This window comes from Equus przewalskii, chromosome 1 (genome assembly GCF_037783145.1).
Source record: "Equus przewalskii isolate Varuska chromosome 1, EquPr2, whole genome shotgun sequence".
Classification (NCBI taxonomy): domain Eukaryota; kingdom Metazoa; phylum Chordata; class Mammalia; order Perissodactyla; family Equidae; genus Equus; species Equus przewalskii.
The window spans coordinates 39,551,226-39,576,196 of record NC_091831.1 but is presented as its reverse complement, the minus strand read 5'-3'; the positions used below and the strand labels follow the sequence as shown (position 1 = coordinate 39,576,196).

General features: G+C 38.7%; 1 protein-coding gene across 1 annotated transcript in view; it reads right to left on the bottom strand.

Moving 5' to 3' along the window:
• ANKRD22 (ankyrin repeat domain 22) overlaps nucleotides 1-23,520 on the bottom strand; it is a 29,586-nt gene extending 6,066 nt beyond the window's left edge. The window contains exons 1-3 of the mRNA XM_008530926.2: nucleotides 23,159-23,520; nucleotides 4,325-4,516; nucleotides 860-967 (exon numbers count right to left, since the gene is read on the bottom strand). Coding sequence (XP_008529148.1) covers nucleotides 860-967; nucleotides 4,325-4,516; nucleotides 23,159-23,179 — 321 coding nt within the window. The 5' untranslated portion in view covers nucleotides 23,180-23,520. The remainder of the gene's footprint in view (nucleotides 1-859; nucleotides 968-4,324; nucleotides 4,517-23,158) is intronic.
• Between the last annotated feature and the right edge of the window lie 1,451 nt (nucleotides 23,521-24,971).

The window sequence follows — 24,971 nt, the reverse complement described above, 5'->3', positions numbered from 1 at the left end:
TATTTATCAGTGATTTATAGTTTTCTCTCTCCCATAAATCCAAGTTCCAACTGGCCAACTTTGTTCTGGAACTTATGCTAACAGAGATAACTAACCCCCATGGTCTAAAAAGAGAAGGGAGCTTGGTCCTTTCACTGGAGTAAATTACACATCATCTCTCAAAAGTGGAAACGGCCACAGGGAACCAGATGGAAAAAAGTGAATGAGTCAGTACAAAGCTGTCACTCTATTTAAAAACAAAACAAAACAAAAACTCAAGCGTCATCTTTTACTCATAATATGACTGCATTCCTACACCAATTACATCTTCCTTTACTCAAGAAAATTACTGTATGCCAAAGATTCATTCAAGCATAAATAAATCTATCAAAGTGAAAGGTGGGCTTCAAATTCTCTATAAAGATCTTCTGTGTTTGTCAACTTCTGGATGCAAATCTCTTGGGATCTATTTTTTAACTCACAACCGGGGTGGTTCCTTAAAAATCAGAAACTCAGAAAAATATATACAAAGACTTAAACTCCTCCTACAAAAAAAGAGAAAAGAAAGAGAAGGAAGGGAATTTTTTTTAAATATTCAGGATTTTTTTTTGTTTCCTTCAGATGCTTCATAATCAAGGTTAATTTATTTTTCTAAATAAACACTGCACAGATTATTTGACCATTGATTGACCTATTTTGCTACCTTTCTTCTTGCTTGACTTCAGAGTATTGCATGAATGTTGGAAATATTTATAGAATACAAACCAAGGGCTTATTTTGTTCCTATTTCTTTACATCTCTCTGGTCTAGCAAAACCTGATGAGTCATGCTGTTGATCTCCTACTCCTTTACCCTTTGTACTCACAAGTGTTGTACTCACCATGAGGAAATACCCAATAAGCAGGACAGGCATTAAGAGGATAATGAGTAGATAATCAAAGAAGGTAAATCTTTTCTTCACAGCATAATGCAAGCAGGTTCTCTCTTTCTAAAAATTAAGAAAAGAACTCTTTATGAATAAAATATTTCATTTCAAGCTTCATATTTTCAGATTACCATAACAAAAAGTCTAGTTTGTGCTTTTAATTTTTATGGTACCCATGCACCTCTTTTTGTGGAGTATGTCTGATTAATAAACACAGGTTCTATGACGAGAATGTTAAACTATCTAAAGAAAAAGCTGGGGGGAGGGCCACAGAAAGACAACAGGTGAAATGTACATTTTACAAATCATCAAAAGATGGATTCTCGGGGCTGGCCCCGTGGCCGAGTGGTTAAGTTCACGCACTCCACTGCAGGCGGCCCAGTGTTTCGTTGGTTCGAATCCTGGGCACGGACATGGCACTACTCATCAAACCATGCTGAGGCAGCATCCCACATACCACAACTAGAAGGACCCACAACGAAGAATATACAACTATGTACCGGGGCGCTTTGGGGAGAAAAAGGAAAACATAAAAATAAATTAAAAAAAAAAAAAAGGTTTAAAAAAAAAAGATGGATTCTCACACTCATTCTAATTTTTGATAAAAAATATATATATAAATGTAACATAGGACTGTAAATATAGGACTGAATTCAGTATGAAAAGCTATAGTTAACCCTTAATCATCTATGGTATACAATTATTCATTTTGTGATTTCCTCATAGGAAAATCTTAACCACATGGCAATTTTTCTATGTTCCCACATGCATACAGGCAGTGCTAGAAGAACGGAAATAACTCAATTTAATTCTTCAAATATGTGAATATTTATCAGATGATAGACTTAAGTTTCTAGGGATGGTGGGGGATGTGAAGCCTTAGGGCCTCATATTCAAATGAAGGTAGAGAGAAACATGCACAAATAAGTACAATGCAAAACAGGCTATGGCAATCAGAAAACCAGCCACATCAATGAGAAGAGAGGGAAGGCCAGAGAGAAACGAGAGGTTCATTTTCACTTGGGGAAGGCACTGTTCTTAAATAAGAATACTTATTTTTCCCTAATATCAAGATTTTTACGTTCTCTGTAAAACTAGACAAGAATATAATGATAGAATTTTAAATCACCCATTATCAAACAGCCCAGAATTAATTGTGGGCATTTTGCTTTATTTTCTTCCAGTCTTTAAAAATTCATACATGTAGGCGCCAGCCCCATGGCGTAATGGTTAAATTTGTGTGCTCTGCTTCAGCAGCCTGGGTTCTCAGTTTTGGATCCCAGGTGTGGACCTACACGCTGGTCAGCCATGCTGTGGCGGCAACCCACATACAAAATAGAGAAAGATTGGCACAGATGTTAGCTGAGGGCAAATCTTCCTCAGAAAAAAAAAATTAATAAATTAAAAAATAATAATAATAAATAAAATGCATATATGAGGAATTTTAAAATGTGGGCTCATACTGCATATGCAAAATCATATCTGCTTTTTTTTCAGGTGAGATTTAGAATACATGCATTTTTCCCTGCCATTTAATATTTTTAAACTCATTTAAAATATTAAATGAGTATATACATTATGAGTATAATGGCTGCACAGCTTTCTACTGAATGGAGCTATTCTAATTTACTTAGCCAAGCCCTACCTGTTGGACATTTCAAGTTTTTAACTTGTCATTTTTCTAAATAATACTCCTTGAACATCTTCATCCAAAAAGCTTCGTCAACATTTATAAATTTGTCCTTAGCATAAGTTTCTAAAAATATAATTCCTGCTATAAAAGGCATTAATGCTTTTCATGTCGTGCTGCTAAATTGTGCTCCAGTGAAATGATAATGATTTAAACTTCCTTCTTGATCAATGCTGGATTTTCTTTTTTAATCTGGATCAATTTGACAGACCAATAACAAAAAAGTATCTTTATGTTGTAATTAATTTGCTTTCCATAGAATCAACGCCTTCCATTAGGCACGTGCATCTGAATCACCAGCAGAGCTTTTTGTTTGTTTGTTTTCAAGGCCTTTGTTTAGTCCTTCTGGAAATAGCTCATTGTCATAGCTTCAAGAAATGAGAAAGCACTGGTTCAGATTATTAATGTATCAACATTAGTATTTGGGAAAAATGAAAAAGATAAAACAATTAAAAATATTTTAAAAATAGAAAATGCAAACCAAACACTTCGTCTGATAAAATCTCTATTAATCTAAAGTCTCCATAAAGACCTTTCCATGATTTTCCTGATACCAGAGGATCCCAGCAAGCTAGCTTGGTCTCTGCAAAACAGAGATAAGGGTGTCTCCTCAGCCCCGTCCCTGTGTTGTCAGACATCTCCCTCCCTCGGCTTCCTAACATGCAAGTCTCTTGAGAAAGGTTATAAATCCATAGACATCTGTCTTCTCCACTCCTCTCACCCCAACTTCATACGCCTGGTTCCTCAGCTGTGCGCTAGATCCAGCACAGGCATGACTTGCTTTTAAACCCAACCAAACAAAAAACAGTAAACACAAACAAGAAAGTCCAGTAGTGATCCATTTTCTGCTAACAGGTTATTACTCTAAATGAGCCAGTCTTTAAACTGACTTGGAAGGGGCGAGTGGGCCCTACAGGCTGTTTATTCTCACTGAACTTATGTGAGTGGATAAAGGGCTTTTATAATTATTATAAATAATGCCTTTTTATATTTACTCGGTGTACTCTAAATGTTGCCTTTACTATGATGCAGACACTGGATGTTCAAAGGGGTTCTGAGAGGACGGTCACAGCAATAACACACATATTCTGCACTTCCTTGATCCTGAAGGCTCTAAGTCAGCGAACAGCGCATCTTTCAGTACATTCTTTGTGCCTTTCTGTGTGGCTCCGAGCAGCCTCTGGTTCATGAGCTTATTTGTCCTTGGCAAATTTCTCACTGGAATTCTTTCATTCTATAAGAAAACTCTAGGATCTTCTGGAGATCAGAACGCTGACATAGTAGGTAAAAGTCTAACTAATGAAATAGCAACACTGGGTCAATAGTTTTTCCCAGGCAATCTTTCCCATTACTTCTGCAATAGTGAGGAGGAAAACTGGGGAGAGAGAAGGGGTAGATCAAGGAAAAGCATGAGGGGAGGAGAAGGAAAAAAAAGAAGAAGCTGCATCCAGTCAAATGAGTGAACCGTTCTCTTCCTTTACAGAAGTACAAGGCTGTAATCCACCGCAAAATATGCCTGCTGATTGAACTATGTTTGATTTTGCATTTTGAGCCTAATCAACTGTCCTCAGTATCAGTCTCTCTAAAGCAAGGCAAAACAAACAAATAAAAAATTGTTGGTATTCGGAGCTACAGGCAAGAAGAAAATGACATTCACTACTTCCCTTGGTGTGAGGAAAAAGGAATTACCATGATCCATTACTCTCTCTGCTCACATGTCTCGGCCTTACCTGGTTTTTGAGGCTGACGTCAGCATTTCTTCTTAAAAGGAAGGAAACGATTCTCAGGTGCCCTAGCCTGCAAGCGCAGATCAGTGGAGTGTCTCCATTAAAGCCATCTTGAACATTGACACAGTTCCTGTCCTCCCTCACCCACCGGCACACTTGACCAAAGTCATTCTGATAGGCCGCCTGGCAGATGGGCTGAGGAGAGGAAAACAAGAGCACATTTCGAAATACAGGTGCAATTAAACCATGATAAGAAAAACATCATTATACCCAATAACTTAAAATTCAAGTGTTTCCAAATTGCAACATATTGCTTTGTAGATAGGATTTTGGGTCTCGGTTCTGCCTAGCCTTAAGTTTAGAACAAGCATAATTCCATGAGGAACCTCTTACGATTTCCTAAATTGCTTGGCACACAGAAATGTTCATCGAATGGAGGAATGAGTGAATGAGTGATGCTATTGCAGATGCGACTCGGTATGGAAATTGTGTTGTGTTCATGGATAGATGGTGTCTGTCAGGAAAGCAGGATTTTACTAAAGAAAAAACAGCACTTTGGAGGAGTAGAGGGCAGCACCATGTGATGAGACAGAGGAGCATGGGCCCCTGTACTCAAGGAACTCAGCACAGTGGAAAAGACCTATTTTTGACAAATGATATACAAATAATACATTATGTAACTAAATGCCTTTAGACGCTTTTTATTTTAGAAAGCATTATAAGGAGCTTTGCAAAGCACAATGGGAGTTTAACAGCAAGACCTAAGCAGACTTCATCTTGCCCACTTTTCCCCTCTGCCCTCCTTCTGGATTTCTCTGCCTTTTTCAATGCCCCATGTTTAATTTCTTCCATCTGGGCCTCTGCCCTTGCTGCTCCCTCTTCATAAAACACTTTTCCCCTCTCTCTTCATCTGGCTAACTGCTAACTCATCCTTCATATCATAACTTAGTTTTCATTTTATCTAAGTCTTTCCTGACTCTGACACTCATGCACAGCAACTGGCATAACTGTAAGTCTTTTCTTAGTTATTTATAATCATGTGTTTCAGGCTAGCATGAATCAGGAGGGACCGAGGCAGCAGTGACTGCCGGGAGGATTCAAGTTCAGGCTACACACTTCATGTGGATAGAGGATACATCATTCAATTCACCACCATATCCCCAGCATATGACACAGCCCTGGGCACACGGTAGGAAACACTGAAGATTTCTAGACTCATTTTAATTAGACAGTGTTCAAAAAGCTCTTGGAATGATACCTGGCACATAGATGCTGTGCAATTTATGGAAGTTACTATTATTGCTTATCAAGTCATTTTTTAATCTGGTAACAAAGTGAAACCTCTACTGCATGCCAGCCACATTTTCTAGAGGGGAAAAAAAAGTATAAAATATATTACTCACAATTATATGAAATTTATTTACCAGTTAGGGATATAAGACGCACACACACACCCCCCCAAATAAGAAAACAATTTTCATGGAGTGTAGACTTGGGTACACAAGCACCTGCTGCATCTGGGACTGACCAGTGAGACAGTCAAGAGGTACATTTGCTAATCAACTCATGTTCCAACACAACCAAATATCACAATAAGTGAGCTTTTAAAAGTAAGATACTTTTAAACCCAAAGACCTACTCGTGAAGGAAAGCTCCTAAAGGAAAGTCAACTCAACAGCAGATAAAAGGCAAACTTCTGTACCCCAAGATGAAATGAGCATGATGCAGGGGTTCCAACTTGCAACTGAAATGTGCAATTACATGAATCACCCTTTCTACTACCCTGAAGCCTTCCCTTTACCAGGGTTTATCCCCAATCAGGCTCAGTAGTGTCTTGGGGTACCATCCAGTTGACACGGAAGCAACCAGGGTGATTGAAAGGACACTTATCTGGTGTCAGGAAACTGGGTTGTAGTCGTGGTTCTGCTCCTATCTCCAGAGTGACCGTGGACAAACCTCTTCCCCTCAGTGTGTCCTCCGGTCACAAAATAAAGGTGTGAAGCAAAATTCCTTTAGGTCCTCGCACTCTGTGATTGCCACACTTCTGGACCTTGAATCTCCCCAACCAATACACCTTCTATATCAACTGCGAGGGCTGTGGGTTAGTGCTCTTTAAGCATAAATCGTGCTCAAAAACTTTCAGTGAATTGTCATTGTCTTAGCAATGATGCCCAGTCACTTAGATTTAAATAACAAGTAAAACAAAACTAAATACAATAAGACAATGTTAAGTCACCAGTCCATGATTTTGCCAATTAAATACATGAGAAGCAATATAATCATTTCATAAAAGATATTTTAACATAAATATAAGTACAAAACAAAGATCTTTTAACAAAATATACAAAAATATAATCACAGCGGAGATAAATAGTCTTCTATATTAGACAGATTTAGCTGTATGGAAAAATCTGTTTCATTGTCCTTTTTTGTAAATTTTACCATAAAGCAGTGAAAACTGGCTGGCATTTGGGACCTGATGATCTACTGTGCAGAACTTGAAAACAAGTGGCTATAGAATTTTCTTTTCTTAAAATTTTACATTACAACATTAAAAAACCTGGAATATTTCATGTATAATCTGGCTTTCCAGGTTCTCTTCAAAAAATGAAAGATTTGACAACGCTGAGCCCACATTCCCACAGGACACCAAATAAAGCCCCTTCTGCTTGGGCTCCTCAAAATCTTTACTGAGAGGTAAGCAGAAGGAGGCAGGGAAAACGTGGACAGTTTTCCTGCCAGAGTCGCCCAGTGCCTTCAAGTGCTTTCTCAATCTCTATTGAGCGATATTACTTAAAATGGTATTAACCTGATCTTATCTTTCCATCTTTCCTGGGCTTCCTATATCCTAAAAACACAGTTTCTGGGATTGAAAGGTAAAATGTCTGCCTGGCTCAGTTAGACATCTAAGCAGTTTGTTGCATGAGTTGAAAAGATTCCACGCTGTTATAAACTTTCATCTCCACTAGGGGGCAGCTCACGGTCATAAAAGCACTAACGACAGACAGAAGGGAAGTCGGATAGAAAAGTGCTGGTTGACCACTAGGAATGCGAAAGAAGAGGGGGCTGCCCATTTGGGTTGAGGGAAGAGCTATTATGAATTTTGTTGGCCTCTAAAGTTTCTGGAACTTGGAGGAACTTTGAGTGTAGAGAACTTCGAGAACTTGGGAAATTATCATGATGATTCTATCCCAAATACTCTCAGAACCCTTCTATTCATCCTCCCTGCCAAAGTACTAGATCAGATCTTCATCACTTTCACAAGGACTATTGCAAAACTAACCATTAACTGCCCTTACTTGCTGTCTCACCCATCCAGCCCCCAACCCATCCTCCAAACACAGCAGCTTCATGTCCCTTCCCTGCTGAAAACCTGCAGTGGTGACCAATCGGATCAGTCTATTGTCCTCAAGCTGACACACATGATTCTTCAAATTTCATACATTCTGTCTTTCCAACTTCATCCTCTACCACTCCATTATCACACCCTTGATCTAAGTAAATAAAGGTATGAGTGTTATTGACAGCTATCTCCCCAACTAGACTGCAAACTACATGAAAGCAGGTATTGTGTCTGTGCTTGTACAACATTGTATCTTCAGCATACAGCATATGCCTGACACATATAAGAATTTAAGATATATTTATTAGTAAATAAGTGAATGAATAAATTATAACATGAGCTAACTTTTATTGAGTTCTTTAGTACTTTTAGTACATTTAACCCTCACAACAGCCCTATAAGGTAAGTAATATTATTATACGAATGGTGTACAGGTGAAACTGAGGGAGTTGTCTTACCTGTCCAAAGTCACACAGCTCATAACTAGCAGTGCCAGGAATCAAATCAAGGGTAACGACTACAGAATGCATACATTCTGGCTCTAATTACCTCAGGCAATTTGAAAAACAGCTTTCAAAACGTCTTCTAGCTACAAGACTTTGCCTTTAAGACCTTTTGGGTCTTAAGCCTTTGCCTTGCTAAACAGAATTACAATTCTGGCTCTAAGGCCAAAACAAGGGAGGAAAGACAGATATTTGGGATACAGAGAACTTTATGTTGACTGAAATTTTTGCCAGAAAGTCTGAGGTTTGATCTTCATGCTTTGTACCAATATGTATTTATCATAAATAGATAGACATAGATAGTTCAATAGATAGCAGTGATGTTTAAATAGATGAATGGGCTAGTGACATAGGAGACAAGACTCAGACAAGGGTGGAAGAGGCATTTGAGCATGGTGGGAAAGATTTGGGGCAGTCATAATGAAAAAGTGCTACATGAGATAAAGAAAAATATGAAATCACTTGAAGCATCAGGTTATAGAAATACATTAAAAAGCTACAGTGGGCAGGGGCTGGCCCCGTGGCCAAGTGGTTAAGTTCACGCGCTCCGCTGCAGGCGGCCCAGTGTTTCGTTGGTTCGAATCTGGGTGCGGACATGGCACTGCTCATCGGGCCACTCTGGGGTGGCGTCCCATATGCCACAGCTAGACGGACCCACAACGAAGAATGTACAACTATGTACTGGGGGACTTTGGGTAGAAAAAGGAAAAAAAAAATCTTAAAAAAAAAGCTACAGTGGGCTGAGCCTACAATTTAGGTTTGTGACTTTCTTTAGCAAACCTATTGTCAGAGATGGATGGAGAAAGTCAAAGGGGCAAAAGTTAGGAGCAAAGGTTAGGAAATGTGTCTGCCAGGTAAGGGGCATGAGAGGCAAGTAGTTCACCATGGGATTCAGACTGAATGGACAACATATGTAAACTAGGTGGAAACTGATGGACTGGAAGAAACAGAGAGACAAGCAGATAGAAACACAGAAAAGAATGAGAGCAGAGTCAGAACTTGTGATCTAGTGGAAAAGTGACCAGTTAAGAAGTTATGATAAGAGGCAGAGCCCAAATTCTAAATGTTACAGACAGAACTTTGACCAGGGTGAGAAGTTACAAGTGGTCATGTTGGGTGGCCGATTTGGAGTAGAGACAGAGGTCAAGAAAGCAGAGTGAAGGCTTGTGGATATTAGGTCACTGAAGCTGACACCAGCGAACAGAAAGAAAGGGGAAATTGTACATCAGTAATCAAGGAAGGTGGAAGCAGGTCCTGGAGCATGGTGGATGGACAGAAGTGAGAAGATGGAGAAAGAGATACAAGCAAAGACTTTAAGTAAGGAACTGAGCCATGGTCATAAAATAACAATGTTAAACAAGGAATAAATAGATTGAACTAGAGACCACCATGAGACTTCAGCGAAGACGCAGAGGATGATAGTGAGGAGGAGATTGAAGAGAAGGAATATTTGCCAACAGTGTGCAGGAGTTCCCGCAGACTAACCTGTGAATGGTGCTCCCTAGAGTTGTGCTCTGCACAACTTGAAAACCTACAGCACGGGGTTCATGGAGCCCACTGATAAACTAACTTTTCTCTCCAATCTCCTCTATGATTCTTGTCTTTGTTCACAACATTGCAGCTATTTCTGGAGCATTCCATGTTCAATTCTGCCCTCAGGTCTTTGCACTTACTCATGAGCTGTATATCTGGCTTTCTTGTAGGCCGGATTATATATCAGCCCACATGTCACCTCCTCAGAGAGACCTTCCCTAACCACTCAGTCTAAAGCGACTGTGTGTCCCCCATCCCAGGCACTCTCTATCACACCACTTTGTTTATTTAATTTTTTATTGCAATTATCATTCCTGAAGTTGGGCTTACATTCCCCATTTCCTAGAGAGTGAATATCCATGATTTTTGCCTAGTTTTCAAAGCCCCTCGCTGTGGCCAACCACTTTTCTTCTATATGCTCTTGCCTCTCTTTCAGGCCAATTGTCTCACTCCTACCTCTGAGCTACCTGCTTGCCTCCCTTCTGCCTTCAAGACCCAGCTCATGATTCACCTCCATGTATCCTTCTATGTATCCTTCAAGGCCCAGCTCATGATCCACTTCCAAGAAACCTCCACGACCTCTCCTACCTACAGCAAGAACTATACAGCATCTCAAGCTGCTCATTGGCCTTATCCTAGTGGGTTAAGTCTAGTCTTCCCAACTAGATTGAAACCTTCTAGAAGTCAGAATTCCATAGAGGTGAGCACCTAGAACATAGATAAAAATCACTTGTTGGTTGACACACTGATCCATCTGACCTGGCTGGGGATGTGAAGTTAGGGAAGGGGTGGAGGTTTAGAAAAGTAATATATTGTATGAGAACCAGGTCAATATTTTAGCTCTGTGATCCTCAACCCTGGTTAAGCATTAGGGCATTGTGAAAATACAGGCCCAGCAGAGGATCTAAACAGATATTTTTCCAAAGAAAGTAAACAGATGGCACATAAAAATGATGTTCGACATCACTAATTATTAGGAAAATGCAGGTTAAAACCACGAGATACCACCTCATGTCCATCAGAATGGCCATCAGTAAAAAGACAAGAAATAGCAAGCATTGGAGAGGATGTGGAGAAAAGGGAACTCTCATACACTGCTAGTAAGAATGCAAACTGGTGCAGCCACTATGGAAAACAGTATGGAGGTTCCTCGAAAAATTAAAAGTAGAGCCACCATATGATGCAGCTATTCTACTTCTGAGCAGTTATCCAAAAAGCACTAATTTGAAAAGATATATGCACCCTTATGTTCATTGCAGTATTATTCACAATAGCCAAGACTTGGAACAAACTAAGTGCCCATCAATAGATGAATGGATAAAGAAGAACTGGTAAATATATACAATGGAATACTACTCAGACACAAAAAAGATGAAATCTTGCCATTTACAACATGGAAGGACCTTGAGGTTCTTATGCAAAGTGAAACAAGTCAGACAGAGAAAGCCAGATACCATACAGATTTCACTCATATATGGAAGATAAACAAGCACACAGATATAGAGAACAGATTAGTGGTTACCAGAGGGGAAAGGGGGTGGGGAGAGGCTGAAAGGGATAAAGGAGCACGTACGTACAGTGATAGATGGCAACTAGACTTTTTTTTTCCTTCTTCTCCCCAAAGCCCCCTAGTACATAGTTGTATATTCTATTTGTAGGTCCTTCTAGTTCTGCTGTGTGGGACACCGCCTCAGTGTGGCTTGATGGCTGGTGCTAGGTCCACACCCAGGATCTGAACTGGTGAAACCCTGGGCTGCTGAAGCAGAGCATACGAACTCAACCACTCGGCCACGGGGCCAGCCCCACAACTAGACTTTTGATGGTGAACACAATGTAGCCTATTAAGAAGTCAAAATATAATGATGTACACATGAAATTTATATAATGTTATAAGTCAATGTTACCTCAATAAAAAATAAAAAAATGAAATAGAGACCCTGGTATCATTACTAACTAGCCAACTGAATCAGAACCTGTGGGAGTAGGGTGAGGACATTAGTGTTATTTAAAATTTCCCCATGTTGGGGCCAGCCCCATAACATAGTAGTTAAGTCTAGCATGCTCTGCTTTGGTGGCCCATGTTCACATGTTTGGATCCCAGGTGCCAACCTACACCACTCGTCGAGCCATGCTGTGGCAGTGACCGGCATACAAAATAGAAGATTGGCACAGATGTTCCTCAGGGCTAATCTTCCTCAAGCAAAAAAAAAAAAAAAAAGAGGAAGATTGGCAACAGATGTTAACTCAGAGAGAATCTTCCTCACCAAAAAAAAAAATTCCCCAGGTGATTCTGAGGCACAGTGAGGGTTGAGAACAACCACAAAGATAAAAGAAACAAGCCCCATAACCAAAGTAAAGCCATGATGAAACATTGCAACCCTTACACTCATATTTGTTAAGGGGCATTTGAAACCCAGAAACTTGGCATATTAGGAACAACTTTTTGTGCACATAAGTCCTCCCACATGTCTGGCTTTAAAAAGAGCCAAGAACTTGGTGCTAGAGACCCACAACTGTCTCATTTTTCATCTCAATTTCTCAGGCCCTAAAATTTAAGAAATGTCTGTTAAGCACATGATACCGCCAGCATGTTGATGATTAAAATATTCTTTATATATTATTTAATAATATAATATCAATTATTATATTATTAATATATATTAACAATATTATATTAGCATACGTATGTTAAGCAATATACTCCTCCAAGTGAATCGATATCCCAGCTAGAAAAATACCTGGCACTGTTTTGATAACATGAAAGTGTCTGAGCTGCTCGCACCACTATAAATGTCTCTCAAAGCGAAGTTCCCCCACCACCCCCACTTTTCAGTATCGTTTCCCCTAAAGTGTAACGGATCTGCCCTAATTCTCAGGCTAAGGAAAGACCATGTGGAACTCCTCCTGAGGCTCAGAGGACTTGATAAGTTGCTTATTAACCATCTCCATCCTGAAGCCCCACCCATTTAAAATGTTCCATAGCAACTTCTGAGGAGGAGTTGTGGTTTTTAAAGCAAAATGATTCAGGTAAAGAGCTCTGTGCACTAACGAAATGTTTTCTCAGAAAACGAAAGGGTATTTTTCTTCCTCTTCAAATTAAGAAATCTGAGGGTACAAGAATAAAGGTTTTATTTGATTTCTACAATTAATCTCAAGCCTTTCTTTCTGATGACTCATCTCTTCACATACTATATTTATAAATTTCTTAGCAAATTCTTTCTTTCAGACAAAAAGGGCACAAGGATTTTTTTTTTTTTTTTGAGGTTATCTTGGCCCATTTAGCCTTTACGTAACATGAAAGAAATTCCCAGTAGTGGCTGGATTATGAGGAATAGTAACAGTGACAGGAATATCAAGGAAGAACACACATTTACGTATGTTTTCTAGTCTTTCTCCACCAAGGTCTGCTTGAGAATATGATATTGTCATCACTGCCAAGAAGCTAAAGAAGCACCATTGCCACACTGCAGACCTGAGAAGCTCTGAGGTCACAGTGATGAAGACCAGGAGATGGAAAGAAAACTTTTGCCCCCAATGATGAAGAGAAATGGCGAAGGAAGAGTGGGTTCTAGCTGCTAAAATGTAGCAAATCAGAAGCCCTGATATCTCCCTACTACCTCAGACTACCAAAGAGGTTAAGTGCACAGCCCAGAGGAAGCAGTCGTGTGCTCTTAAATGGGTAACATCGGCTCTCTAAAGGGAACTGGGGAAAAAAGAAAAAAAATCTTCTTTGTGGTGTTTTTCAATTTCAATGGTGAAATTACTTCCACCCAGCTGATTTGAAACTGCCAAAGAGAGGTCAATGAACTTGGAGTTGGCCAAAATCAGTTCTCACAAACCAATTCAAGTTGGCTCCAGCCAGCTCCAGCCAGCACACTATGAACAGGAACTGACATCATATTCCCAAGACTTCTCTGCACTAGCGTTCCCAACCTACAAGAAGGGTGGGATGGGGAAGGGCCCAAGACTTGAACTCTCAGTAGCCAATGTCTCCAAACATTCAATCAACCAATACAGGTATTTTTGCATTAAATCTCTAAGTGGAAGTCTGTTTTGAAGAGAAATTACAAATGCGGTAAAAAATGTAATAGTCAAAATAGGTACTATATACTGAACTTTTCTTTTATGACAGCTACACAGCTAAGCACTTTACCAACATCTCATGTAATCCTCACAGTGGAGGTACTAGTACCCCATCTGGCAGATGAGGAAACTGAGGCTCAGAACTCTTAATAACTAGTACAAAACAGAAATAGAATTCACATTCTTGTCTATTTGGCTTGAGAACAAGTGTTATAACCCACAAGGACTCTCCTGTCCCCATGCAACCCTGTGCACTAAGTCATGATAAACTCTATGCACAAAAGCTACAAATCAATCTGTAGTCCTTGATGATTTTCTTCAATTCAGTTTAAGAGACTTTGAGCTCCCAATATTCACCAGACATTGTGAGAGGCTGTAGGATACACAGGTGAATAAAACCTGGGAGGCACTCACATGGGTGCCTCATAGCAGTTGTGACATTCTCCATCATATGACATAGTAGTCTCTCCCCAGGATTCAGCAGAACTAATAAAATTACTAAAATCCCCTAAAATTCATATTTGAAGAATTTAGGTTAGTGGACCAGGGTATGAGTGAACCTATGAAACCATCATAAGTATTTTACAGACATGAAACAATAAGACAAGGAATAAAGAAAACATCAGTGATACTTGACAGACAATAAGGTATTAATAATAGATGGAGTGCTATTAATTTTCATTTGCCAATCCTAGCTTACTGGAAATTTTATAGGTTTGCTCTGATTTGTAGTTTTGATAATATACTTGCAAATAGCTTTTACTGTGTTTTGGGTCACACACATACCAAGAAAAAGATTTTTTTCTTTTCTCTGCTTCTTCATCCAAATGTATAATGACTGTCTGATTTTGTCTCAGAACTTAGCACTACTTCCCAGGTAGAGGCCAGCTTCCAATTAGTGTGGTTCTAAAGCTACTGCTTCTTGCCCTCATCTTCATTTCCCTTTCTCAAGGAAAGCTTCTTGATAAAACCTTTTTCTCTTGCCCTGCTATCCACTTCACCTAGTGCCAACTCACTGATTTCCTATCGTCAACCCTAATTCCTTGCTTTTCAAACACTCCGTATAGGAAAGAATTCTTGTTCCCATATACAGAAATGGGAAATCTTGAGGTTGCTAGGTTATAGACCCATCCTACCTTGTTTTAGGCCCTAATAGGATCTTGGATGCCTGCCGGAGGTCAACTGTTGGTGAAGCCACAAAATCATTCATAAACATTATTAAAATTCTCTTTTCTTTTGAGTCCTCATCATACCTAATCTTAAACATGGTAGAGAGAAACAATGCCTTTGCAGGAATGTTTGCTTGACCCTGAAGAGTCACGTGGTCTGATCAGGCATCAATACAATAAGAATTTTTCCATCCTTCAAATTTTTTATTTTAGTGCTACCAATTAACTAGAAAAGGAGGTGGACATTGGTGCTGGGATTAGTTAGATTATTTTGGTGGAAAATAAGTTTTGGTTATTACTATGAAGTCTATTTAAAATAAATTTGACGATAAAAGCAAGAAAGTTGAGCTGTTGTAAATTAGAAGACACCTATATTCAAGAATTTCCCACAAGGGGGACTGAGTTAAAGAAGAAATATTCATGTCTGGTCTTATGACCCTGGTAAGCTCCTTGGAGAAAAACAAGTATTTTATTTTGCACATTCTTGTAACTCGCACATAACCTACTATATTATTTTCTACAAGGTAAGGTACATGGTTGTTAAACTGATATTTAGCACAAGGAATCTGTCATTATACCTTCCTCTACAGCATCCAGCAAACTAGGAATCATAATACCTGGGAACCCCCCCAAATAAATGATGATTCATCTAACAAACTAGAAATTTAAAAAAATTACTATACTAAGAAGACCAAAGGTAAATCATGATTCATGTGCAGGATTATTTCCTAGAACAAAAAGGAGTTAAACTAAATTCCTTCTATGTATGAAACTAATGCAGCTTGAACACTGAAATATTGGAATCTCATGATATTTCTATGGTTTATATAGTCAGAAAAAGAGGGGGCAGAATATGTTTAATCTGGGTTCTGATGAAAAAAATCTAAAGTCTGGTCACTGAACATAGAAACACTCTAATTTAAAAAAAAATTAAAAATCAATAATAATAGCTATTAAACAAATGCTTAAATGTAAATGTTTAACATATGCAGTATCACGCTGGGTCCTTTACTCTCATTATTTCATTTACTGCACATTACAACCCATCAAGGAGGGCCTAATTACTATTATTACATTTTACAGACAAGAAAATGGAAGCTCAGCAGAGTGGTTAAGTAGCTTCAACTAGTAAGTGCCTGAGTAAGAGTTGGAATTCAAGTCTGTGTGACACAGCTAAGTTCTCAATCACTTTGCAGTATTTGCCTGAGGGTCAAAATAATCCAGTATCTATGGGCCTGGGAACACTGCATTTCCTTACACTTGCAGATTACCTAAACAGTACCTGGAGTTTCCCAGGTGAAATTTCTCTGTGCCTATACGTGCGGCATGAGGTTTCAGAAGGGACTCAGTCTCATCTACAAAATTCACCTCGTAAGTATAGCCCAGCTTCCCTACAGTAATGCGTGGGCCACTGCCTCTTTTCTCTGTCATTGTATTTTCCTTTGCCATCAGTGCAAATGTGGCGTTAGGTGGATGTTGATAAGCTTAACCAACATGACAATGACATCTTTTTATTTGCCAAAGCCTACCCTGGCAGCTTCCTGCAGCTTTAAAATGTATGCTTCCTAAAGACAGGCAATGGACGGATGCATGGGCTGGCACAGGACTGCAAAGGACCAGAAGTGTCTTGAGAAGTCATTTCATCTCCTCCTCTGCCAATGAGCCAAGGGTTTACTTAGAGCATTAAGAAATTAGCTGAGATGTAAAATCTTTGGAGAGAAAGCATTAAATTAAGATTGACAGCATCTTTCTATGTCTCACCAAACTTATAGTCAGAAAAATTGACCTTATTTCTAACTTGAATTCTCATTCATTTATTTGACAAATATTTTCAAGCACCTACTTGGTTCCAGGTATGTTGTAGACACTGGGAATATAATAACAGACAAGATAAAGTCACTGACCTCATAGAGCTGACATCCTAGTGAGGGAGATGGAAGAGATGAGAAATAGAAATTAATATGTTTTCAGGAAGTGCTAAGGGCTCTGAAGAAAAATAAAGCAAAATAAGACAATATGTAGGGAACGACAAGGCTACTCTTTTAGATCTCTTGAAGGTGAGATTTGAGAAGAGATTGGTGATGGAGGGAGCCAGGTAACTTTCAGGGAGAAGAATCTTCTAAACAAAGGGAACCGAATGTCCAGGTCTTGAGATGATTGCTTGTTTGGCGCATTCTAGGAATAGCAAGAAGGTCGGTGTGGCTGTGAGGAGAGTGGTAGGAAATTTGAGAGCTAAGGGGGACCAAGGAACTTTGGACCATGGTGAGGACTGAATTTTATTCTGTTTGATGGGAAGCTTTGCAGAGTTTTGACATGATCTATGTTAAGTTTAGAAAGTCAGTTTTAAGACTTTCCAGTTAGTCAGTATGCAAACTATCTTGTTGTCTGACTTTCTGGGTTCCCAAACAGTAGACACTTCTTGCTCTCATCTCTTTTTTCAGAGGTTTTCCAAAAAAGCATTCTAATCTTAACAGTTTTAAGATTAGGGGAGCTATGTGTTAAAAACTGTTATACAACATAAGTAAACAGCATAGACTTTTAATTAAAAGAGTTATTGCTTAAAGTCTATGAAATCTTTATAGCTAAAAATAAGGAATCTCGGGGCTGGTCCCGTGGCCGAGTGGTTAAGTTCGTCCGCTCTGCTGCAGGCAGCCCAGTGTTTCGTTGGTTCGAATCCTGGGCACGGACATGGCACTGCTCATCAAACCACGCTGAGGCAGCGTCCCACATGCCACAACTAGAAGGACCCATAACGAAGAATATACAACTATGTACCAGGGAGCTTTGGGGAGAAAAAGGAAAAAACTAAAATCTTTAAAAATAAATAAATAAATAAATAAAATAAGGACTCTCTTCTGTGCCTTCTTATTTCAAATAATCTCCTAGACTGTTCTTTAAAAAAATATGTGGAATTTCTTCAGTTTATTAAAAGAAAACTCTCAATTTATTTAGCCAAAAATGGTTTGTTATTGCAATATACATATGTAAACATATATGAAATGAAGTCTCAGTTTATCTTACACAATTTATATTCAAATAAAATTACTTTTCTTCTCCTTAGAAAACAAGTTTGTTAGGGGATTTTTCCTCTCCCTCTTTCTCCTTGACATTCGTGGAGCTGAGATTTGAACCCAGGTCTTTACCAGCTTCTTAATCACTGTATGTTCCTGCTCTGGGCTCTCAAAAAAGCAAAACTTCTGGATACAGGGTATCTTTTATAAGACTCAAAACTCAAGTTTCTCCTCACTTTCATTTTGTACTGATTAACTAACTTCATATACGGAAGTTGGAACTCCCTACATTTTATGTCTAGAATAAAGGAAGGATGGGTCAAAAAAAGAAATCTCCTGCTTGACTAAAGATGTTTGTGTTTATTGAAAGTTACAAACTCCAGACAGAGATGCTCAGAGAAGATTGCCCTAAAATATTTCCTTACTTCTTTAGCAAAACCATGCCTTCCTATAATGACCTGGTGCGCCCCCTCCCTCCACATTCTCTCCCTAGCCAAACTCACCCTTTCCCATGGCTTTAAAGGTACCCTCCATATGCAGACAACTCCCAAATTGTTACTTCTTGCCCTAGCCTCTCCTCAGAGCTGCGTTCTTGTACCCAACTTCCACCTCCCGCCCCTAGATGTCTCACAAGTGTCTCTAATGTAATTTGTTTAAACAGAACTCTGAATCTAGCCCATCCTTCTGTCCCCCTCTAAGTTCCCATCTTCTTAGCACCACCATCCACTAGCTTGTCTGAGGCAGAATTCTGGGTGTCAGCTTTAATTTCCTTCTCTCATTCATCCCCCATTTCCAAACCAGGAAGATTTTCAGTTAAAAATTTATCTCTAATTCATCCCGGGGTCTAATACCACCACCGTTATCTCTCCCTGGCACTTCACCAGCTGTGTTCTGGGCTCCTGGCTTCCTCTCCTTCAGCTCTCCAATTTATTCTCCCACACCTATCAGAGTGACCTTTTTAAACATTAACTGAATCCTATTACTCCCCTTCTTAAAATCCTTTCATTGCTTTCTATTTCGTTTAGAATAAAATCAAGGTTTCTCATTCTAGCCTACAAGACCTGTATGATTGGCCCGGACATCCTCTCCAACATCAGCTCTTGTCACTCTCACTGTCTCCTGGGCACTAGGATTTTCTGTCAAACAAAGGATACCCAAAGATGACGAGGACTATGTTAAACTGACATTGTTTAAAACTGCTGCAGCATGGTAATAATAAAAACAAATCAACATTTAGTCAGTTTTATCAGTCTCTAAATCCTGTATAGACAATACTCCGTCTTATTACCTGCACCCACGCGATCTGCTCTCACTAGCACACCCTTCGCATTCCACTCAGTCAATTATTCCAATAGGCCCAATTTTTCATGCTTCAGATTCTCCATATATACATTCCTTCTGTCTGGAACACTCTTTCTCCAAGCATCCCAAGGCTAGATTCTTGTGCCTCAGAGCTCAGTTCAAATGTCACTACCTAAGAGGAGCCTTTCAGGTCAAATCTAATTAGATATATACACCCCTAGTCTTCTCCCTTATATACTCTTTCTTTATCCTGTTGTTTCCTTGATTTCTTTTTTCACTGTTTATAATTTTTTTCATTTGTATATTTTTTATATTATTAGCTCCAAGAGGTTAGGGACCACTTTTCTTTTAATTATCACCATATACCAAGAGCTGGCATGTGCCTGGAATATAGCATGTGATCCATAAATTTCATTGACTAAATAAATGGATAGGTGAATGAATAAATAAATATTTATAAATTTTCAGACCTGGTTTCTGTTCATACGTTAAAGATATCACTTTCTTTTTGAAACATGACTTAGTATCAAGTTATAATTTTAAAAATTACTTACAGCATACAAGGAAAGAAATAAGAAGCCAATTAGGATGGGAGACTTTTTTGCATATAAAATACCAAAAATTAGCTAGGGGTTCAATATACAAACAAAATAGAGAGACCTCATAAGATTGTGATGGAGATGTTTTTTCACTCAGTTATCTATGCCTTTTCTTTTTCTGTATCATGGAATGACACAATATAAGGCTGAACAAGATCTCAGCCAGCTCTCTTGTTTTATAGATATTGAAACTGTAACCCAGAGAGGTTAAATGATTTCCCACAAGTCACACACAGTTCCTGGCACAATCAGGACCAAATTCTAGGTTTACCTGACTTCCACTCCAATGGCTTTCCCATTAGTTACAACTGTATTCCTGTTTCCCCTGAGTTCTCTTCGGCTGTACCAGCCCTCCCAATAAGCCCTGTTCCAATTAAATTGCTCTCTCTGGACACTGTATATTTAAAAATGATCCCTCTCTTCTTTGTACCATACACTCTTTTTCTTTAGTAACACCTGCCTCTCTGAAAAATAGATCCATTCCCAAAGGATTAATTAAGAGTATGTGTGTGGGGGGCCAGCCTGGTGGCGCTGCAGTTAAGTGCACACGGTCTGCTTCGGTGGCCCGGGATAGCCCAGTTCGGATCCCGGGTGAGGACATGGCACCGCTTGGCAAGCCATGCTGTGGCAGGCGTCCCACATATAAAGTGGAGGAAGATGGGCATGGATGTTAGCTCAGGGCCAGTCTTCCTCAACAAAAAAAGAGGAGGATTGGCAGCAGATGTTAACTCAGGGCTAATCTTCCTCAAAAAAAAAAGGAGTATGTATGTGTGTGTCTGTGTGTGTGTAAATACATGATGTGTGTCTGGTGTGTACGTATCCATCTGCTCAGAGATAACCTTACTGTTAGACCTTCCCAAAGTTTAAAGGGATACATCATTACAATACGATTTTCAAGAAATTCCTCTTGGGGTCTGTTTCAACAGCTGACAGGATTAGCAGTCTACAGAAGAGTCTGAAGATTCCGTAAGCTTGAATTCCTGAGCTCTTTGTGTTAAGTTCTTATACATCTTCCTTCTTTCCAATTTTTGCACTACTTTACGATACACCACTTCTCCGCAGGGTAGGGGTAGAATGTCCCTCACTGGAACTTGGATATAGTTTACCACGTTCTTTTCACTAAGGGAAAAGGGCAAGGCTATATCCTAGCAGGGAACAGTACTAGAGAATAGCAGCATGGTTAAGACCAGCTCCTTTTTGGAGTATGATGCCCCTGTTGAGACAGCAAGTAGAAAAAGAACTTAGCCCATTCCCTGGTGACGTAAGGAGAATTTCTCTGAATGTACAAACACAGGTCTCATATCCCAGCCCCCGGTCTCTAGCCAGTAAGTACTTTATAGCTGCCTGACTCTGGGCAAGTAACTTAAACTATCTTTGCCTCAGTTTTTTCATTTGAAAACAAGAATAGCGACTGTCTTATACGGTTATTGTGAGCATTAAAAGAGGTAATACACATAAGGTGCTTCAGACAGAGCCTGGTATATATATATCAAGCATAATTAAATATTTGTTATTACTGTAAATAGTAGGAGCAAAAAATGTTCGATAAGAGTTTAAATGAATCAGCCCTGTTTAAAAGTCCAGTTGTTGCATGGCAACAACATTTATTCCAACACTACCTTAGACTATCTTTAATTAAATATTAATTACGAGCTTTGAGTAGTTACCTATGAGCTTCTAGGTAAGGTAGGAGTTTTTCAGGGGTATGTGTATGTGTTTGTATGTGTGTGGTTCTTGTGATTTGTTTTAAACATCATCATAAATTCCAAGTTGCTTTGTCCTCAATATATCTGAAAACTGAAACATTTATTCCAGTTCTGGGGATATTCTCATTGATATTTATAATCACTCAACATATCTTGCCTTGCTTTGCCTTGCGTTAACCACTTGCCAAATCAACACCCAATCAGCAAACAATTTGCGCTCCTTATGCGTAGACATTTTTGCTGTAATTATTCCCAGGGCCTGGACTACAGCCTGGCTTCTCATAGCGTGGTCCACAGACCAACAGTATAAGCATCTGGGAGCTATAATGCATAATCTTAGGCCACCCAGAGACGGAATAATAATCTGCATTTGAGCAAGATCTTTGGGTGATCTGTATGCACATTAAAATTTGAAAAGCACTAGCCTAGAGCAGTGTTTCTCTCCCGAGAGTAGTAAACTGATCACCCACATCAGAATCACCTGGGATGCTCCCCTAAAAAGTAGGTCTCTGGACCCAACCACAGATTGAGTGAAACAGACTCCCAGGGGTGGGCGCCCTTGAAACTGTTCTTTAAACACTTTCCTCTCCCTGACACTCAGGTCATCTGAAGTTTGAGAAATACCAGAGTAGCATTTTAGAACATTACATATGCTGTCATTTTCACATACATGAGGTCTTCACCAGACTAAAGTTACTGAGCAAGACACATCTAGAATTATAAACTAATCAAAGAGGACGTTTACTATAGAAGGACACGCACACACACACCTGGCTTTAGAAATAACTGCAAACAAGGAGAATCTGCCTTTAATATTAGAAGAAGCACTTAAGGAGGTTCTGTTGAGCATCTTCAATGAAATGCAGACTAACCGGTTAATTACGCTACAGACGAGAGGGAGGAAATCATGAACGTCGTTACATTTATTGTACTCCTGTTTAAACATTACTTGCTTGTAATCTTTTGAAATGTTATGAAAAATCTACTTGATTTGAATAGGTTACTTTCAACACAAGAAAAAGCATTTTTGTATCCATCAGATTAAAAAGAAAAAACTCAAAATATCAAAAATATATTCTGTTTTATCTCTCTTCTGTACAGAGAAAGTCTTTATTAATAATTGCTGGAGGTGAATTTTCTTTTAAATACCAAGCTGAAAGGTGTTACTCTGTACAGGCGGTTCCATGAAAAATCAGTCTATCTTTTGTATCTTTAGAAAATCAATTGGGTGCAATTTCAGTTTTCCCCTGGATGTTTGACATCAGAAAAGGACAACTCTATTAATTCAATTTTTATAAACTAGATTTTGAAAGATACAAATTACCTCCTCAAACATCTGAACGTCTTGGAATGCATGTATCACTCTCTACTTACATCTAGCTAACATTTTAGAATTGCAAAATAATTTGCTGTAAAATATTAAAAATAGCAAAAAGGTGAACATGCAGGACTTTGTTTTGACTTAATGATCACACAAAAAGTTAAACAGAAGAAAAGGAGACATATTGCCAGGGACAGGAAATTACATTTGAGAAACATGAACAACTCTTAACACCTTTGCAATCTTACTTCCAGAAAGGTTACATACCTCAGAGTAAAGGATCCCCATGCTGGTCTTTCACAGACTTACTTCACCTCTACAGCTTCTTGAATCTTCTGGAGATATTTCTGATTAATATCCAAATCCTTCCCAACTGAGAGAAAGTTTACTCGAAGCCCAGGCCAGTGGCAAGCCCCTTCTTCCCACACTTGTGAGAGCTTTTCCAGCAATGCTGCCTTCTACAGAGCCCAACCCAATGAAACAAAGGCATTAGTTTACCGTGTAATGACCCAACTCGTGCATCATCTAATGTCACAACCCAGAGGAACCGGTTTCTGAGTCATATCTGCTCTGCCAGTGGTAGCATGCAGAAAGAAGGAAGCAAAGTTGAGGGCGAAAGGAAAGGTCTCAAACGGGCAAGAAAGACTCAGGGTTCAAAATAGGATACTGTGTGTACGAAATTTCCTAATTAAAATCTGGTTTTCAGTGGCTATTGAGAAAGGCTAGAGACCAACAAACTTCCTTGTTAGAACCATTATCTCTGCCAAAGGGCTCAACCTTCACGAAAGGTAATCTTAAAAACCGTCACGAGGGGTTATTTGCTATCTTTAAGTATAGATAAGTTATTTATTATTGCTTGACGTTTTTGATTAATATAAACTAATTAACATAGTAAATAATAACAAGGTCAATTATGAGCTATATTGTTATATATATAAACATGTTCAAAATCACTTTCAAGGACATCTTTGAGTAAAGTTTGAGCCACAAATTGAAAAAACTAAACTGTGAAGAATCAATTGTATTTACATCCTAGTTAATCAAAATATCTTAAAAGGTTTAAACTACACTTATAGCGTTACTATACTTAATTTTCCTTTTTAAGCACTTCAATTCTGAGCCTAAGTAATACTTTCACAGCTAATAAATAGTCTTGTAAATCTAATAAATTATACTAATATAATAAATATTATTATCTTAAATATTCTAATACTATTTACAAATTTAGCCAAATTATTTTATAACATACAATTTAAAAATCTTAAGTCTAGAATCGATTATCATACATTTTAAAAGAAATCACCAGGCCATTTAGTCAAACATGCAAATATACCAAATCTCTTAAACATTGTAAACATTTTATATACTAAATATAATACCAAATAATCACGTTTTCTCTGAACTTAACACAATCATAGCAAATTTTTTAACTTTCCCAGATTAAAACACCCACACACACCTATGAAAGAAACAATTCAATAATCACAAAGAAATTGATGTGATTGTTTCAATCAGTTAAGGTTCTTTAGTGGTCAACTCTAGTCACCAAGATCCAAGGCCTGAGCCTACATGCATTCAGGGAAACTCTTCTTACTCCACTGATGGACATAATGAGTTATTTTTATAATTGTTATAACAAGAATTACATACTTTATATGGACTTGGCTTTGAGGCCAACCTCCCAGGAGTTTTAAGAATTTGGCAACTCTTTTGTTGGAGAAGGAAGTCTACAATACCCACTAAGATTGCAGCTGACTTCCTCTTTGGCTTGGTTTGATTTTGCATTTCTTTAGTTTCTTAAGACATTTAAAAGAGTTGTTCTCACTGACATAACATTTTTATTTCCATTGGGTACTTCTCTCAATAATGCAACTCTTTTGTAACTCCTTTTGGTTTCTTTTGTAACCTCTTTTAACATATTTGTGTGGACAGAATTCTTCACTCACTACCTGCTAAGGTTGCTGCTAGCTTCCTTCTCCATGTTCTTTCCTCCCTGACTGAACTCAAAACGTTTCTTTAATTTCCTGTCAGGACTACAATTCATCTAATTGGGTTCTGTATCTCTCTCTTGACTGCATCT